Source organism: Mustela lutreola, chromosome 11 (assembly GCF_030435805.1).
Source record: "Mustela lutreola isolate mMusLut2 chromosome 11, mMusLut2.pri, whole genome shotgun sequence".
Lineage (NCBI taxonomy): Eukaryota > Metazoa > Chordata > Mammalia > Carnivora > Mustelidae > Mustela > Mustela lutreola.
In genome coordinates, this window is record NC_081300.1 from 44,906,435 (window position 1) to 44,927,110 (window position 20,676).

Sequence of the window (20,676 nt, forward strand, 5' to 3'; positions counted from 1 at the left end):
CAGATAGGTCCCTTGTGCAAGCACACAAAATAAGCCTACTTTCATCTCCACAGGCAGTCCTTTAAACACTTAAAGGCAGACAAACATACTCAAAGTTGTTTTCTTGATCAGGCACCAAGGCCCCAATTCCTTTAATTTTTTATATCATAGTTCCCCTTACTGAGCTTAAAGTCACTTAAATTTCTTTTTCTCTCATTCTAATAATTCTTTGAGTGAATAAAAGAAAAACTTAAGGGGCGCGTGGGTGACTCAGTTGATTAAGTGTCTGCAGTCTGTACTTCGATCATGATCCCAGAATCCTGGGATGGAGCCCCAAGTTGGGCTCTCTGCTCAGCAAGGAGCCTGCTTCTTCCTCTCTGTCTGCCTGCTGCTCCCTCTGCTTTTGCTCTCTCTTGCTATCTCCCTTTCCCTGTCAAATAAATAAATAAAATCCTTATTTTTTTAAAAAAGAAAAACTTAAAATCAATCAGAAAGTTTTTATCCCAGATTCTACTATCCCTTATGACACATCTTCTCTACTCCCCATTTACACAGTGGATTTTGTCAAAACAGAACTTCCATTAACTTTATTAAATTTCATCTTTTAAAAGTAGGATCACATGTTTTCAGGTAATTTTTACCTCCTTTTTAACTTGCCAAATTTGTTTTTACATATGTATGCCTCAGTTTACGAAAATAATGTTGTTGGAGAAAAATTAAACTAAGGAAATTCTCAAAATCTCTTTAATTTCCAGGAGAGGTACTGTGTCTACCTTATTTTCCACTGTATCCATGGAACTGAACATAGAACCTCGTATACAGTTAGCACTGAAATGTATGTGTAGTTTAAAAAATATATAACTTTAAAACACTCATATTTCCTTGATCCAGAAATTCCAAAATTCTTGGAATTTGTTATCTGTCCCAAGAAAATAATCAAGACACACACCACAATCTAAATACAAAAACATCTGTTTACTTTTATTTACAAGTAATTTTTTAAACAAAAAGGCATAAGCAATCTAAATGAACAAATAGAGAAAATATTAAATAATGGATTATGCACCCCTTAAAATTAAGCTTTTGAGGTTAGAACACACAAAACTGTCACTGTATAATGGCAAGTGAAAAACAAGGATACAGAAATTAAATAATAGAATCTCAGTTATGTAAAAATAAATAAATAAATAAATAAATAAATAAATAAAGGAAGCATCCATACATTTCCCCCCCCCAAAGAAACTAAACTTTGGGGTAGTGAAATGTTCTCCTTATCTTGGAGTGGTGGCTATACCTTTGTCAGTTTTCAAAACTTACTGTAAATGGTTTTTTTTTTAAATAAGCACACTAGTAAAAAATTATAGCTCCATAAAGTTTATATAAAAAAGGAAACTAAAAGATACACTCCAAATATTTGGGGCAATTTTTCTGTACTTTCCAAATTTTGTGTAACAGACATAAAAAAGTGGAGGCATATAGACATTGAGGTTATTTCAAAATCCATCCTTTTAAATTATAATAAAATCTTTTAAAAAATAAATTATAGTGAATTTGGTGGATGCCAATACACATTAGATAAATAGCAACCAGAGTACCTACAGCTAGCCAATGTTATACAGGTACCTTAAATATTCAGACATGCCTGCTACGCAACTCTGTATTCCACAAATGGTATTCTTTAGAGTTCTATGACATGCAGACTTATATTCTTAGTTAACCCATATGCTATTTCTATGAAGAAGGTATGATCCCATTTTAGACATAATAAAACTGACATTGAGGATGAGTTTAATAAACTTGACCCAAATCACAAACTTATTAAGTGGTAGAGCTGGGATTCATAGCCAGGTCTGTTGGCCAATATTCTGCTCTTTATTGCTATACTTCACTGCTTTCCACAAAAGGCTAAACCACCAAGTCCCTTTGATTAGCACACCTACCTAGTCCCAACTCTGAACTACACCTGTCCTGAACTAAACCTTCCCAGCTCCTGTATATTGCATACTTACTTTACTTCACAAACTAACAAGAGCCTCTCAGGCATAATTATTCAGTAAGTAACAAATCTGTATAACATTATCATCCACCCACATTTCTCTACATTTGAAGTCTATCTCTCTCCACTCATTATAGGACTCCTCTTACTGTTAATGAATGTCAAGTCTGGAAAATTACGTATTAGATTCTACAGATAGCTTTTTATCTTTTTAATCTTTTTTTAAAAGAGATTTCATTTATATATTTGACAGAGAGAGATAGCACAAGCAGGCAGAGGAAGAGGGAGAAGGAGGCTCCACACTAAGCAGAAAGGACCCTGGGATCATGACCCAACTGAGCCACCCATGCAACCCCACAGGTAGCTTATTAAAATCAAGTATGAACATCATTGATTATGCATTTAAATGATCATTTGGGGACAGAATTTGGTAATCCTCTGAAAAGATTATCTTTTGAAACAGTAATTCCACTTCCAGCAATTCATCCTATAGAAAATACATTTATAAAACTGCACAAAAATACACAAAGATGTTTATTATAGCATCGTAACAGAAAGTAGTGCAAACAGTATCAATGCAAAGAACAGCAAGGTGGTCAAAACATGATGGTACACTGATACAGTGGACTACTAAGCGACTTAAAAAATGAGGAAGGGGTGCCTCGGTGGCTCAGTGGGTTAAGCCTCTGCCTTCAGCTCAGGTCATGGTCTCAGGGTCCTGGGATGGAGCCCCACGTCGGGCTCTCTGCTCAGCGGGGAGCCTGCTTCCCCCTTTCTCTCCGCCTGCCTCTCTGCCTACTTGTACTCTCTCTCTGTGTCAAATAAATAAATAAAATCTTTTTTAAAAAATGAGGAAGATTTATAGGTACTAACATGAAAAGGACAATACTGTTAATAGCAATAAATCTGGTGAAGGGGGTATATTATATTTCAGTAATGCTTTTTTTCTTTTACATGAACATATGCCACTTTTGTAAGCAGAATGAGCGAAGAAATTAAAAATAAAATGCACTGATATGTGTAAAGGCCCTTGGAATCCCTTGGGGGCTGCAGCCCTACTGTCCTCTTCTTTCTCCACATACACTAATGTGTGCATTCAATTACTCAGGTGCCCTCTCTGAGCAAGGAACTTAATAAACCCTGGGTAATAAAGTTAGCAACAGAGTCCCTATCTTCACACAATATCCTTTTGATAAAGCCAGGGTGAAAACAAGAACTGCTAACTTATCCAGGAACTGGTTCAGGAATTTGAGAAAGATCCAAAATCCTAAAAAAAAAAAAAAAAAAAAAAAAAAAAAAGATCCAAAATCCTATGCCATGCCTCAGCATGAAAAGAGTTGACAAAAAAGACCTGAACCATTTTACAAGTAACTTTCACAGACTTCTGTACAGTACGACCATCAGAAGCTACCAGTTTATGATTTAGCAGAAGCAACCAAACCTTGATCATCTTTCTCAAACAAGTGATAGAAGAGACACAGAATACCACAAACAGAAAGAACCGCAGTCTTGCACCAAATCCCACATGTTCATAAAAGAGAAGACTGAGAAGATGAAAGAGATTACCGAAAACATTCGACAGAGTAATTTTCAGAGCTTTGCTATAGCTTCTTTCATTTCTTCACAATGACGCCCCCTTTTTATTTCCAGTCCCTGCTCCCTAGAAAAAACTTGTGCTGCGTATCTATATTTTTGAAAACCACTTTTTTTCATTGAGGAAATTCTTAAGTAAGAAGAAATCAAATACTTAAAGTATTCATTATCTTGAAAAAGCAAAGCTGACTTCTATGTGATTTAAGCATCCCTAAGTAATCAGTTGCTAATCCTCAGGATATAAAATAAACAGTACAAGACTTATAATTTTTTTAAAGTTACTTTAATCAGTGTTTCCATTTTATTCTTCAACTACTCGTTACCTTATTGTCCATCAATGAAAGCACAAAAGTTAGTATGGTCGTCTGCCATATGTCAATTGAGATATTCCCAAAAGCTGCTCTTCAAAGCACCTCCTCACCTCCTCTGTAACAATTCCTAAAGGCAATTTATCTCCTTGCTCCTGTAAATTTTTCCATGGTCAATTATCTAAAATGTTTTAGTGTAGTGCACACCTAGAATGTGGTCCTGGTTTGCAGCTGTATAACTCTGGCAAGTTTCAGTTTTGGTTTCTTTGCATACAAAAGATTAGGTTCTAAAATTCTCTGTCACCATTTAGCCCCGGTACCACACACACACCAAGTGGTAAGCACAGCATTGTATAAAGAATATACAAACCTGGATTCAAATTACCTCTGACACCTATGAGGTGTCTAGCATTGGGCAAGTTATTTGCCCTTAGAGACCTTTCTCATTTTGTTACCTATTATGACCAACAAAATATATAAATAATATATAAAAAGTGTATACCACAGTATGCCTTCGATTAGTGATCAGTTCTCACTTACCAAGTTTTTACTCTTTTGTTTTTAAAGATTTTATTTAATTATTTGATACAGAGATCACAATGAGGCAGAGAGAGAGGAAGGGAAGCAGGCAGAGAGCCCCATGCGGGGATTGGTCCCAGGACCCTGAGCTGAAGGCAGAGGTTTTAACCCACTGAGCCACCCAGGCGCCCCCCTCAAGTTTTTACTCTTGATAATTTTTCTATTTTAATACTTTTTAAATTGTTTCTAAACAATCTTCAGTGACTAGACAGGAATTTAATTTTTACCAAATTAGGAGATGATTTCATTCAAACACATTCATAACTACTTTATAGTAGGTTGACAATTCAGAACTGTCAGAAAATGTATCCAGTGGCATATACATCACAGCCTCAAGTGTGTGTACGTCCTGTACCATAAAAAACTGAATTTCATCAAAAGTAAAAAACATAATCTTTCCACAATTTTCATGATCAATCAGAACATTAGCTACAAAAAAGCCCCTATCATTTTGCTGGGGGATACTAAAATCTTGAATCCAATGTTTCACTTCTTTACCATCTTTGCGGGTCTGAGTTCCAATTACTGCTAAGCAAAATAAATAGGAGACGATATAATCAGGAGTATAGAGTTCACTCCAAAGAATGTGATTTGTGCCTTTTTTCCCCACTGGAATTCCAAGACACTTTCAGCTGAGTTAAGAAAGGAGGTAGAACACTCAAATTTTACAAATTCTGAATAATCACAAAGCAAAATCTTTGCATAAACCATGAAAAACAGCCCAAACATGTAAACCCCCAGATAAAAAGTAGTCACAGACTCATCAACTGTAGCATCACACCCCCGCTTCCAATGTAACCCCATGTCTCTGATCTATCAACTTTGGCACCGCTCCCTTAAGACAGGTATTCTTCTAACTGAAAATTACAATCATCACACATCTCAAGACTGTGCAGAAAGCAGCATTATTCATTTCTGGTACTAGAAAAGCAGTGAAATTATTTTAGCTTGCTTAAATTAAAAATCTTCCTTCAGTCTTAACACACAAGAACTTCTTAAACTTTTTTGAAAAATATGGCTATCTAAGCGTGTGGTTATATAAATTGGTCTCTTCTCCACGTAAAAATAAAAACTTTAGCTATATTCTACCTTCTCGCACCTACGAGCTAGTGCCTCAAAGGCCCTCCTGAATATACTGCTCCAGCGTTTACTGTGTCACTTGGGTGAAGAAATTCTTTCCTTAAATATGGAAAGAACTATGCAGTAATGATTCAAAGAGGCTATATGAATTGTAAAGCCAAACCACTGCCCTGCAAAGTCGATTATGAAAGGTTCTCTTAGCTGAGTTTTTTTTTTTTTCTTGTTTTGTTTTGTTTTGGAACTACCAGCAAGAAAGCACAATCCAGAGCTGCGACGTTTCCCGTGTCGCCGCTGGCTGGACGGATAGGTAAGCTGGAAAAGGTGATCGACATACCTGGAGGAAGCTGCAAATTAGCAGGCAACTGGATTGTTGTGGTGTTGGGGGCTTTCACAGCGACTATCTGAGGAGCAGGCAGCGGGGGGCCGCTGCTGAGTTTAGGAAGAGCACTGACAGGAGCCACTTTGGTCACCAGGGTACCCACGGGGGACCGCAGGGGCTGGGACACCGTGGACTCAACGCAGACACTGGCAGGAGCCTTAGTCACGGCGCCCAAGGCCACTGGGGTGCTCTCCACCCGGACAGGCAGAGTCCCAGAAGGGGCCATCGTCACGGTCCCGGAGGCGCTCACACCGGCCGGAGGAGCGGCGCCGGCCGGTTCCGTGAGGCCCGCGGGCATCCCCAGGTGGATCAGCGGCAGCTGCGACGCTGCCGTTCCGGGAACAGAGGCTAGGGTAGGCTTGACAAGCGGCAGCCGACTCCAGCGCAGTTCCGGCTCCACAGCATCGCTAGGGAGAGGCGCAGGGGCCGCGACACAGAAGTCGGTGACGGGCGCCGGCTGGACACCGAGACCCGCGCGTCCCGCACCTCACTCTGGTCCGTGCGGCCCCGGCCGCAGCGACACCTGCTCGGCCGCTCGCCGCTTCCTCAGCAGCACTCACACGTGCGCCGGCTCAGCCCGGCGCCTCAGCATCGGGTCCCGCAGCAGCAGAGCCCGGAGGGCGTCACTTCGGCTCCCACCATCCAGCAAAGCTCTGCGCCCCAGTTCCCCCGCCAGAAACTTCAAAACTACAAACCCGAGCGCCCCAAAGCCCCCTACACACACTCGGCATGGCCCCACCGCGCGGCCACGCCAGCCATGTTTATATAGCCACGCGGAGACCTCGCGCACGCGCACAGGCCGCCGCCGCCACCCCGGGCTTCCCCCGGAATCCGGCCCTGTGATTGGCCACAGACTGGAATCGCGCTCGTGACGTCACTAGGGACGGCTCCAGAGGGCGTTAGACTCTTCCCCGGCTTCAGGAGGAAGGAGGGTCAAGTTGCCAAAAACCTACCATGTGGGAGGGGCAGACTGCACTTGGAAAACTGCGACATTCGGGTTCCTCTCCTTGTGTCCCCAATGGTATGTTCCTTTAAAATCCAGGAGTGTGATTGCTACACGTTTTTACTTTGAGGAAAAAATGGGGACTGGCTTCAGAGAACGGTAACTCAGACAAAACCACGCTTCCTCTGTTTTTCTGCGAGCTTTGCCTTAAAGCGTCGCAAAATGAGCGTTAAAATTGACACTGAAAAAAAATTGTCAGTTTTTCTTTTAAATGTTTAAGAATGGCGTATATTTTTATAGTCGGCAAAATATGTCTGTTTTCCTATGACTTTAGAGTAGAGCTGCCCCAAGGGAATATCGTTTTCTTCCTTTGGGCGACTATAGGTATCCCTTATCACCTCCAATCGTAAATTGTTTACGTTTTGTCTCCTTGAAAACTGGGACAGTGTCTTTTGATTCCTGCCTCTTCAGGTTCTAGCAATTAGATTTCAACTGCAATCCTAAATATTATTTGAAAAAGTGGAAAGTGTTTGTTAAGTGAATCAGTAATAAGCGGAAAAACTTGCTCCTTAGGGATCTAGTTAGAGAGGATGCCTTGATTTCAGGCTTTTGTCGGAAGATTATGTTTATAGGAACCGACACTATAACTTAAGGAGATTTTGCAAGTAGGCAGGCAAGGCGATCTTTACAGCTGCTGGTTTTCTCCCTTCCTGTAAAAGCCAGTGGAGAGAATCTTCACAGCCCTCACACTTCACTACATTTGCTGTCTTTCCCATCTCAACCAGTCCAAATCAGCCCATCTCTGATTCCAGTCATTTACAACCTTCCCCATTCATGAAGGTTCACTGATCACGTGGCCTCTAGAAAATACCGTGGAGTTGGGGAAAGGATAAATTTATTAAGGGCCCCTTGTGTGCTGGTCACTAAAAGGAACATTTTCTTGTATTATTTTGTTTTTAACAGCAATTTCATTGTATTGACTTAAAAACTGCGGTTAAAAGAGTAATTTTCCAAGGAACTGGGATCCAAAACAGTCTGTATGAAACCAAAGTGCATCTCTTTCCATATCTCCACAAATGCCTAATTCATCATATATCCCATATGTCCCTGGCAAAATGCCTTGCACATAAAAGGTGTCTTAATAAATATTTGCTAAATGAATTAAATAGATCCATGCAACATTTTCAGTGAAGCTATACGGTCTAGAGGCTTCGAATCTTAGATCTGCTTTTTAGTAGCTGGGCAAATTGTTTAGCCTTGTTTTTTTTTTTTTTCCTCCACATTGTGTAATCCAATAAACCCTTGTAGACAGAAGGCTCAGAGTTTGCTCTGGGGACTCTCCCTCTCTGAACTTTAATTAAACCCCACCCCCAACTCACATACTTTGTTTAGATATGCAAATAACCTCAATCAAATTACAAAGAGGCTTGGCTGAGGAAATACACTTTCTCTTTAAAATGACCTTGAAGCAGAGTAGCGCAGCGGAAGCGTGCTGGGCCCATAAAATGACCTTGAACATTTTGTTATAATTTTCTCTATTATTTGTCTCATTGATGGAAACGTTAGTTTTCTAGTTACAAAGAATATACGTCTTACCTGGCACAAGTAACTACTCTCCTGAATTTGGAGTTTAGTAATTATCATGTTTGCTACATTTTCCTTCTACAGAAACTTGCGCTTAAACAGTAAACATAGGGAAGCAAAAAGCATTTTATCTCCCCATGTGAGAAAAAAAAAATGCAGGGGAGGATTATACCTTGATTTTTATTATGTTTATCAGTTAAAATATTCATAAAATTAAAGATGTTGAGAAACACTTACTCATTTATCTTCTGTCTTAGTCTATCCAGGCAGCTGTAACAAAATGCCACAGACAGTTTTTTAATTGAATTATAATTGATATACAATACTAATCTCAGGTGTATGACAGCGATTCAGTATTTTTATACGTTACGAAATGATCACCTTGATAGGACTAGCTATTGCCACTATAAAGTTATTATATTACTGACTATTCCCTATGCTGTATATTAATACATCCTCATGACTTATGATTTATTTTGTAACTGGATGTTTATACCTCTGGGGATTAGGTGAGGGGTAGCTTATAAACAGCAGAAACTAACTGCTCACAGTTCTGGAAACTGGAAATCTGAGATCATGGTGCCGGGATGGTCAGGTGAGGGCTCTCTTCTAGATCACAGGCTTCCCCTATCTTCAAATGGCAGAAAGAATAAAGAACCTCTCTGGAGGTCTTTCAAAAGGTACAAATCCCATTCATGAGGGTCCCACCCTCATGATTTAATCACCTCCCAAAGGCCACCTACTAATACCATCACATTTGGGAGTTGGGATTTCAACATAATGAATTTGGGGGAGACACAAATATTCAGACCAGATAGGACCTTCTAAATGAGGGACATTAATTCATTAAGTCATTAATTACCACAGTCTCTGCTCATCAACTCAGGTAGTGAAATAAAACTGTGAACAAACACAATTTATATTTCCAAATTTCGGTATTTTATACACATACATGAAGGCACTTTAATTTAGGCAAAACCAAAGGCTAAGGGTACAATTACTCGGTGGACAATGCAAATTACCCTTACTATCCTTTTGATTTTCTTAAGTCTATGGTCTCCTCAGAAAATGAATAAAAATTTACTACACTGTAGAATTTAAACAGGAAGCTTTCTTAATCCGTGAAATGAAATCAACTGAAAAATCTGCCTGAGAAAACCTAACTATTTGGCTAAGATGGTTACGGCCTCAGCTTCAAATTGAGTCAGAAACAAATAGCCTCAAGCTCTATACTTCGAACCTAGGCCAGTATCTGGGGTTTTACCTCAAAACAGTTAAATACTTTTCTGCAGTACAACACATTCCTACAACACCAGTCTGTCATTTCTGTCCTCTTAAATAAATGCAGCTTAAAGTCTTAAGAAGTTTGACTTCATTAATGACTTCCATTTTTTATGCCTTCACTAAAGGTTTAATGAAGTCTGAGACACTTTTCATGGTCCTACAAAAAGTGGATATGACAGAAAGATCCTATCATAAGAGATACATCACACTATGGACTAGTAATCAGCCACTCAGATTTATACTTGTAGAGGTACATTATTGGAAAAATGATCATGGTATATTGTTAAATGTAAAAAGGAGACAATAGTATAGAATAGTATAGTATAGAATAGAATAGTATAGAATAGACAATAGTATAGAAAGAATGATTCCATTTTTTTGTAAGCTAAAAAAATAAATAAATAAACCAAAAAGCAGGTGGATACATGCTCAGAAGAAAATCTGGATTACACACCAAACTCTTAACAGAGGACATCTGTTTGGAAATATTCTAAGTGATCATTTCCTGTTTATATTTGTGTATATTCTAATTTGCTTGCATAATCAAAAATTAATACAAGCTTTTTCTTAAAATATATAATCTTAGTGACGACTGTAATCTTGTAAGTACAGCTAAGTACTCCCTGGTCTCCTTCCTGTAGCACTCAGGAAACCACTGAACGTCATGAGGCTGAGTAACTATGTTAACCTGCTTAAGTTAATTACAATCAGTGCCTTAACCTAGCAAGATGGGTGTTTTCTAAAAGTGGGAGTACTCCCTCTTTTTCATTCATAGTAAGTGTGCAAAAAGCAATGCCTACTTAAGAAGCCATAATCTCAGAAATAATCTTATTTTTCTAGAAGATTCTGCACTCACAGAACTTTTTACTTGTATTGTCTGTTTTTGCTCTCATTTTCTGGAATTATGTCTTCTTAGAAGATCTTCCTCCCCAGTTCCTTCAGTCATTCTTTCATATAACCATATTCATATAATTCATATATAATGAATGTAATCATTCATTCATATAACCAGTGTTCATTGTATGCTTACTGTGTGCTTGGCAGCAGAGAATATATCAGTAAAAAAAAAGAAAAGACAGAAATCCCTGTCCCTGTAAACCATACATTCCAGTGGAAACAGACAAAATGTAAAAAAGTAAATTATAAAAATGTTAATAAAAAATGAAAAGGTAAATTATATGGTATCTTAGATGGTGATTCATGTCCTGCAAAAGGAAGTCAAACAAGTGGACGAGAAGTACTATTGGTACATGGAAGAAGAAAGAAAGAGAAGGCAGCCAAATCACATCACGCCTTGGGTAGGCCTGATAGGGTTTTGTTTTTTACCCTGAGAGATGGAAAAGCATGGGGAGATTTTGAGCAGCAAAGGAACATCATCTGACTTATATTTTTAAAACTTCACTCTGACTGCTGTATGAATAGTCCTAGAGGGCTAACTAGATAGGATAATAATGGGATAATATACCAGGATAATAATATAGAGATAATTTTAGAGAGACTATTTAAGGAGGCTACTGGAAAACCCAAGTGAGAGAGGATGGTGGCTTAGACTAAGGTGATACTGGGGTAAGTGGTAAAAAGTGGTCAAATTCTGGAAATATTTTGATGTTAGGTCCAACAGGTTTTCCTGATGCATTGAGTGTGAAGTATGAGAAAGGAGTTAAGGATAGTTTAAAGGTTTCTGGTCAAGGCAAACAGGAAGCATGAGGGGCTATTGACTGGAATAGGGATGACTGCAATGGTAGTTGGGAAATTAGGTGCCCAACCAGGGATATTTTATTTTATTTTATTTTGAGAGGGGGAAAAGAGGCCAGAGAGAGAATGAGGCAGAGGGAGAGAGAGAGTATTATGCAGGGTTCAGTCTTACTACTCTGAGATCATGACCCAAGCTAAAATCAAGACTTGGATGCTTAACAAAATGAGCCACCCAGGTACCCCTGGGATATTTTAATTTGAAATGCTTTTATATATCCAAAGAGGGTTTGGGGTAGGCAGCTGGTTTACAAACCTAGAGTTCAAGGAAGAGGTCCAAGTTGAATAAAAATATATTCACCAGCATACAGATGGTATTTTTCACACCACTGGACTCAGTATGACCAAGGAGGGAGAGAATACAGAGAAGAGAAGAGGCCAGAGTCCTGGGTACTCTAATGTTAAAGGTTGGGATGATGAGGACCCAGCAACAGGTGGTGGAGAAGGAATCTCTACTGATAAGAGGAAGAGTAGTAGAGTAAGGAGTCCTGAAAGCCAAGAAATAGCCAAGTTTCAGATAAAGACAAGAATCAACTGTGTCAAATGCCACTGATAGGTTGAGTAAAATGAGGACTGATGAATGCCCAGTAGATACAACAACACAGTGCAGGGTCATTGGTAGCCTTGCTAAGAGACAAGTCTCTGTGGAAGGTAGAGGTAAAAGCCTGACTGGAGTAATTTCAAGAAAGAATGGAAAGGGTTTGAAGACTGTGAAGTTTTGATGCAGAGTGCACAGGAAAATGGGGCTGTAGATGGCGGGGATGAGGTAAAGAAAGGTTTTCTTTATGATAACATCATACTTATATGTTGATGGCCATGATCCAGTAGGGAGGGAAATTACTGATTAGCAGAGTAAAGAGGGGAGACTTGCTAGAGCCATGTCCTTGAAAGTCAAAAGAGATGGAATCTAGTGCACAAGTGAGCTAGCTTTTATAAGCAGTGGACCATTCATCTGTGGCAACAGAAGCCAACGTTAGAGTTCTTGGCCATAGACACTGGTAAATAGATACTTGTGATGGTGGGAATTTGTGGAAATTCTCTTCTAATCTTTCTCCTTTCTTCCATCCCCATCCATGTCCCTTTATTGCTTCTAGAGCAATCTTCCTAAAATGCAAATCTACTTACGTAGCTCCCACTTAACAACTTTTTCACATCCTCCCATTACAGGTTAAAATGTCAAATAGCTAGGATGGCATACAAAATTCATTACAACCTGGCACTTGCTGGACTGCCCAAGTGATCTCTGCTGTGTTCCCATGGGCACCTTCCAATGGCACCATAGATGACTACAGAAATACCCTAAATGTCCCAAACTCTCTGTTAGTGTTGTGCCTTTTCATACATTGCTTTACCTCCCTTCAAAGACTTTACACATTTGAAACTCATGTTCTACCTTGCCAATTCTTATTTGGCTTTCAAAAGGCTATAACCCACACTGGATGAATTCATTGTCTCTCCTTTCCCATGATATTTGTTATATTATGGTCATTTCAGTTGTTTTTCTTGCCTATCCTGTCTCACTAAATTGTGTATTTTCTTCATAGTTGAGGTCATGTTCATCTCAGAACCAGAAGAGAGAACCTAATACATAAGCAGATACTTGACAAAGAGAGTACTTTTCTGACTTCTATCCCACTCTCAACCTCTAGACTGGCACCTAGGGACAGGATTTTGTCTCATTTGTACATTCCTGGTGCACATTGTATTGTATGTAATACAGTTATTCCATACAGTAATAGAAAGTTCATATTTCAGCTTTCTGTTTTCAGTCTGTATTTGCCTTGAGTGATAACTTTACTTCCATGGCTTAATTTCCATCTATATATTTATGACTTTTGGATTTATCTATCTTTGGCCCAGATTTCTCTTCTGTCCTCCAGTCTTATATAGACAGTCACCTACTATATCCACCTGGATGTCTCACAGGCTCAAACTAAACTACACACACACACACACACACACACACAAACAAAAACAAAAACAAAAACAAAACAAAACTAAATTAAATTTACAATCCTACCTTCAAGCTTGCTTTAGGTAGGTTGCTTTTTCTCCTCTAATCCCTATCTCAGTGAGACAATCTCCTTCCAGTTGCCTAGGATGTAAAATTGGGAATTGACCTTGACTTTTCCCTTCCTTTCACCTGTTTCCCTCTCTTTTCACCTGTTTCATTAGATCCTGGCAATCCTGACATCATATCTATAATAATATATCTCTGGAATCCATTGACTCCTCTTATTTCCACTGTCACTTTTAGTTCAAGCCCATGTATGCTCATTTAATTATGCTAACTGCACTCGCTGTATAACTCCAGACTTGCTCCTGCTTTGTGCTATTCTGTGGTCTGCAATGAGATTTTTATTAAAAATGTTTCTTTAGTCTGCACTGGTGGTATAGTGGTGAGCATAGCTGCCTTCCAAAATGTTCCTTTAAAAATTAACATTATAATTATTATCATCATTCATTGATTTAGGACTATTTTTCTTTCTTACTGAAAGGAACCTAAAAAAAGAAAACAATTTCTATTTTTAACTATTTACAATTCTATCATTTCAGCTGAATTCTCATTTTTGTATATTACTTTCTATTCCTTGTCTATTATATGCTTGCTCTCACGTAAAGTATACATATGGTTTTCCCTATAATTTAGAGCCAAGTGTATCTAAATAATTTTCCAAGCCTAAACTAAACATTTAAATCAGGTCTTGTGCATAATTTCATGCTTCTAAAATGTCTTTATAATGATTATTTTATACATAATATTTATTAAACAAGAACACATAATTGTTTGCATGTATAATTATGAATTATGATAAATACTACAAAAGAAAAGAAGGTACTTTGAAAGAGGATAATGGACAGTGTCTAATTTAGCTAGGGAGTTAGGAAAGTGTTCCAGGAATTAAAAGAAGCTCATGAGACTGGCAGAGAGTGAACCCGAGGAGCAGTTGCCTGAATGAGGTTGGAGAGTCAGAGAGCGGTCATATGATATGCCAATGAAAGAAACAAATATTTTAAGCAGAGGAGTAAAACAAATTTATTAACATTTTAAACTTTTCATTTGGAAATAATTTCAAACTTAGAGAAGAGTTGCAAGAAAGAGCATTTATAACTCCGATATCCTCTTCATACAGATTTACCAATTTTAACATTTTGATTTCTTTTATCCTTCCCTCTGTGTGTGTGTGTATGTATGCATATATAGATACACACACACACACACTCATCCTCATTACCCACAGATTCCATGTTTAATTCACCTACTTCATAAAACTTACATCAGTGGTGCTCTCTGAATCAATACTTACTAGGACTTTCGAAGCCTTTTACAGGCATGTGGAGAACAACAGAAAATTGGAGTTACCCAATGTGCATGTTCCCAGGTGAGGTCAAACAATGAGGTGCTCTGCTTTCTTGTTTCAGCTCCCCTACTGTAACCGGCTATCCATTTTGCTACCTACTTTGTGCCATGTTTTTCTTATTTTTGTGTTTTCTGTTGGTGATGTCACTGCTAGTGACAGACATAGTGCTGGCATAGTGCTAAAGTGCTGCCTGGTTTTCCTAAGCACAGAAAGGCCGTGATCTGCTGTACAGAGGAAAATATATACGTTAGATAAGTGTAGTTCTGGTGTAAGTTATAGTGCTCGTGGTTGTGAGTTCAGTGTTACTGAATCAATAACATACTTTAAGTAAGGTGTCTTTAAACAAAAATACACATAAAACAAGGTTATGTATTGATGGATAGAGAAGAATAGTAAGAGCAAAGGCTTAAAGGAACCTAACCCTATACTTCCCATAGGAGTCTTGGTTGACTATTAGCTAATTTTGTATTTTATAACTTTAATAGAACATAACTACCATAAATCATGAGAATTGACTCTACATATACTTTTTTCTCTGAACTACCTAAAAGTAATTAATTTGCAGACCTGCCCTCTTCTTTCAAATACTTCATTGTATATTTCCTAAAAACAAGGACATGCACTTACATCACCAAAGTACAATGAACAACATTAGGACTTAACATTGATACAATTATTTAGTTAACAGATCTTTAATCAACAGGTCTTTTCACTTTTGGCAACTGTCTCAAAAATGTCCTTGATTTTTTTTTCCTAGTCCAGGATCCAATCCAAAATCATTCACTGCATATAGTTTTATCTCTTTAGTCTCCTTTAATCTAGAATAGTTCCTCTGCCTTTCTTTGTTTTTGATGATACTGCCAATTTTGAAAAGAATAGGCCATTTGTTTTGTAGAATGTCCTCAGTTTAGGCTTATCTCTTTCTTTTTTTCTCCTGATCATATTCAGTTTAACGTTTTGGCAGAAATAGTACATGAGTAAGGCTATATTCTTTATATCACAGTAGGAGACACATGATACAAGTTTGTAAGTTTTATTATATGTCTTAAATTTGACCACTTGTTTATGTTGGTATGTTTGGGGTTTCTCATTTTAAAGTTACTGTTTTTCCTCTTTGTGATTAGTAAGTTTGTGGAACATACTTTGAGACTACATAAATATCTTGTTCTTCATCAAACTTTGATCTGTTTAGCATTCTTTACTGACTCTTGGCTGAGTCAGTTATTACTAGGATGGATGCACAGTGGTGATATTTTAAAACTCATTTTTATTTTTTATACATTGTCATTTGAGATTTTATTGGAAGAAGTAGTTTTTGCATTTCTCTTTTGTACATATCAGTATGGATTTATGTATTCTTTTTTAGCCAGTGTGTTATAACCGGTTATTACCATGATTATTTTGATTCTTAGATTATCCCAGATTTGGACAGTAGGATTTCCTCTTAAATTATCTCCTGTATCCTTTTCATGAATTCCCATCAATTTCTGAGTAACTTATATTCTTAAAAGATCATTCTAGTTATTATACAGAGAGTGGACTTGGGGAGGGTACAAGAAAAACAAGCTAGTGAGATAGCTTTTGCAGTAGACCACATAAGAGATGAGGGTGGCTTGAAATGGGGTGATGGTAGTGGATATAGAAATAGGGTGTTAGCAGTGGACATACTTGAAGGTAAAAAATTATGGATTTTTGTGGTAAATTGAGCAAGGTAGCCTTAGGGCCGAGAAATGTCATATTGCTTTTTTTTTTTTTTTTAAGTAGCCTCCATGTGGGGCTCCAACTCTTGACCCCGAGATTAAGACCCGAGCTGAGCTGAGATCAAAAAACAGATACTAACCAACTGAGCCACCCAGGCACCCCAAGACTGAGAAGTGTTAAGAAGCACTCTCACATTTCTAGCTTGAGAAACTGATTGGTTGATGATTTCATTCACAGTGATGGGGGAAGATGGGAGATGGAGCAGCTCTGATGGAAAAAATTGAGAGTTCAAGTTCAAGAAAGATCCGATGGAATTTGAAAGGGACACACAAGGTAGGTGTTAAATTACCTACTACCTATTGCTGTCTGCTTTGTACTTCCTGACACAGTATAGATTGTACGTGAAGTAATGGGATTGGATGTTATCACTGAGGGAGAGAAGGTACAGTAAAGAGAGAAGAACGTCCTTTAAACCTCAGCAGTCAGTGGAGCCAATAGAGGAAGAGGGAAGGAGGGAAGAAGAAGGACTGGAGAGTTAGGGAAGACAACCCAAAACAGTGAAGTCAAGAAGCCAAGACAAAGGTGTTTCACTAGATGAAATGGTGAGAGGTAGTGAGACTTCAGTCTGTCTCTTTTGGAGTGATGCTTTATGAAGGCAGGGATCTTTTACTGTTGTTCGCTGCTATGGCCTTGTAGACTAGAACATTGGCTGGCCCATAATGGGTGTTTCATAAATATTTGTTGACTGACTGAATGAATTTGTAAGTCATGTATTTTCATAATAGTGTTGCATTGATTAGATACAATCTCCAGAAAAATAATTACAATGATATGCTTCCTAGTCTTCTTCTTCTTCTTCTTTTTTTTTTTTTAAGATTTTATTTATTTATCTGACAGACAGAGATCACAAGTAGGCAGAGAGGCAGGCAGAGAGAGAGAGAGGAGGAAACAGGCTCCCCGCTGAGCAGAGAACCCGATGCGGGACTCGATCCCAGGACCCCGAGATCATGACCTGAGCCGAAGGCAGCAGCTTAACCCACTGAGCCACCCAGGCGCCCCCTTAGTCTTCTTCTTAATATAATATTTCCTCAGGTGGTTTAGTCATTTCGTGCTTGCCTCTCTAAGGTAAAAATTTGAGGTTTCTTCCATACTCAAAAACTTTGCATGGCCCCCCTCACTATCACTGCCCTTCCTTCCCGCAGCGCCTCCAGAATAATACCCAAATGCAGAATAGAAATCCTGTCATGTTTGATCCCTGGTTGACATCACTTCTGGCGATCTCCCTTTTCTCAAACTTGCCTTCTTATGATACTGTGCTCCTCTTGCCAGGCAAAGAGGTAGGAGAAGAGCTTTTCCCAAGGAAGTCATCTTCAACCCTCTCCCAAGCAAATACCCTCCGATGTGTTTCTCCTTTCCTCGTGGTAGATCCTCTTGGTATATTCCTTACTTTCCTAAATCCCAGTAGAATCTGGGTTTCTTTCAGAAGGGCCTGTGGGGGTACCTGGCTGGCTCAGTGAGTGGAGCATGAGACTCTTGATCTTGGGGTTGTAGGTCTGAGCCCCACATTAGGTGAAGAGATTACTTAAAAATAAAGTCTTAAAAAAAAAAAAAAAGGAGCCTGTGTTATTTTGCTGTTTAAGCTGCAGTGTGGGGGAACAGTATCATGAGGTTTAATGGTAGGAAGGTAGAAGGTCAAGGTTCCAGGCAAAACTGAGCTGAAACCTCCCACCTACTATCACCTCTGTTTCCACATATTCCTTCCAGAGTCCCTTCTCTATCTTCTGTTTCACCAAGTTTTGCCATGTATCTTCAGTGTACTGTCAAGAAATACCAGTTAATAAATTTCATTTTATTATTTTTTTTAAGATTTATTTATTTTGAGAGAGAGAGTGAGTATATGAGTTAGGGGTAGGGGCAGAGGGAGAAGAACACAATATCACTCAGACTTTTTGCTGAGCACAGAGCTGTACAGCATGGTGCCTAGTGCTGGGCTTGATCTCATGACCCTGAGATCATGACTTGAGCTGAAACCAAGAGTTGGACACTCAACTGAATGAACCATCCAGGAGCCTCTGTATTTCATTTCATTGTTAGCCAATAAGATGTGATCTCCTCTTCTTTTTATTTTTAAAGGAACTTCTATATGAGAAAAAAAGGATTTCCAGTTTTGTTTTGTTTATTTTTATTTAATGTCAATTAACATATAATGTATTTTTAGCTTCAGAGGTAGAAGCTAAAAATACATAACAGCAAATATTCATTACCTCATGTGCCCTTAATGCCGATCACCCGGTTCCCCCACTCTTCCCGCCCTCATCTCTCCAACAGCCCTCAGTTTGTTTCCTATGAGTAAGAGTCTCTTGGAGTGCCTAGATGGCATAGTCTGTTAAGTGTCTGACTTCAGCTCAGGTCATGATCTCAGGACTCTGGGATCCAGCTCTAGGTAAGGCTGCCATTGCTGATCTATGGCTCAGCAGTATCTTCTTCAGTGCCCACTATTGACGAAGTGTATCATATCACCAGCTGGCAAAGAAGAAATGTTTTCAGAATCCAATTCTGTTATCCCAAAAGAGGGCAAAGAAAGGTGGATCTGTGGCTGAAAGATAGAAGACTAACACATGTATTAGTATAAATACTTTAAATGAAAAAAAAACTATTAAAAAATAGTGAATGTATAACATTCTTTTATATGTTTGCGAATATCTTTAATGTCTGGCTTAATAGAAAACAGCTGGATTTTATATCTACTTTGCATTTAGTTTGCAGCAATATATTATTTTGGTTCAAATCTAGAAGAAAATCTGGCCTCATACAGATAGGGAGTTGGAAAAGGGAAGAGTATTTTAATAGCCTTTTCAGATTGTTGGGGACATTCTTTTTTGATGCCGCACCAAACTTTACAAGTAGCAGTTTTTAAAGTTCAGTTGCAATGTGGAAATCAAAATCATATCAATTAACCTTTCATACTCTCTTACATTCAATTCCCTTGGTTGCATTGAATGATGGATCTTTTACCTGTGTAACATGTTGCTATATTGTGCATGTCTTTGGGGAATATTGGTTCATTGAGTTACTCAGATCTTCTGAATATTTACATATTTCATTATACAATATCAGAAAGTGTTTTATTTCTCGATAACACCACCAGTCTTATCAGCTTTATGTATTGGGAAGCTGTCAATCTCATAGTAGTGTATTCAGTTCTTTTTTTTTTTTTTAAGATTTTATTTATTTATTTGACAGATAGAGACCACAAACAGGCAGAGAGAGAGAGGAGGAGGAAGCAGGCTCCCGGCTGAGCAGAGCCCGATGTGGGGCTCGATCCCAGGACCCTTGGATCATGACCCAAGCTGAAGGCAGAGGTTTTAACCCCCTGAGCCACCCAGGCGCCCCTATACAGTTCTTTCAATTCTAATTTTTTCTTGAAAGTTGAATTTTGTCCTTGGCAATAAATGCTGTCAGTAGTTTGTCTTGAAGTGGCAGATTTACTATTTTCATTTTTGAGAAAATAGTTGCTAAATACCCAAGTCTGGAAACAAAATAGTTTGTCAGTATATTTCAGACAAAACACTGTTTGTTTGTAAAACATAGTTTCTTCCTCAGAAGAAATGACAGTCCATGAAAAAAAAAAGTGGTTAGTTCAGCTGACAATTCAAACAATTGCACAAGTGCTTTTTCTCAAATCAATCATTTTACTTTGGTAAATAGCAGAGGTACTTTTTGTGTAATTCTTACTTTATTACACAGAATATTTTAAAAACATGCACTTTTTACTGCTTCTTCAAGAACATATTATTATTTCAATAAAATATTTATTTATTTATTAGAGAGAGAGAGAGAGAGATAGCGCACACACAAGCCAGCAGGAGAGAAGAGGGAGAAGCAGACTCCAGGCTGAGCACAGAGCCCCATGCGGGACTCTATCCCAGAACTGTGGGATCATGACCTGAGCCCAAGGCAGACGCTTAACTGACTGAGCCACCCGGCTAACCCTCATGGAGAACATTCTTAAGGGAAACTCCCTTGAAAAAAAAAAACAAAGTGTAAGTGTATAGCAGTAAAGAATACGATGACAAGGAGCAGTTTGGGTTCACTGCCCTGATTTATAAATGCTCTCGCAGGTTTACCCATCACTG

The 20,676-nt window shown here is 38.5% G+C and overlaps 1 protein-coding gene across 3 annotated transcripts in view; it reads right to left on the reverse strand.

Moving 5' to 3' along the window:
* TAF4B (TATA-box binding protein associated factor 4b) overlaps positions 1-6,700 on the reverse strand; it is a 133,637-nt gene extending 126,937 nt beyond the window's left edge. For all 3 annotated transcript variants that reach the window (XM_059139938.1, XM_059139939.1, XM_059139940.1), the window contains exon 1: positions 5,870-6,700. In XM_059139938.1, coding sequence (XP_058995921.1) covers positions 5,870-6,212 — 343 coding nt within the window. In that variant the 5' untranslated portion in view covers positions 6,213-6,700. The remainder of the gene's footprint in view (positions 1-5,869) is intronic.
* Positions 6,701-20,676: the final 13,976 nt, after the last annotated feature.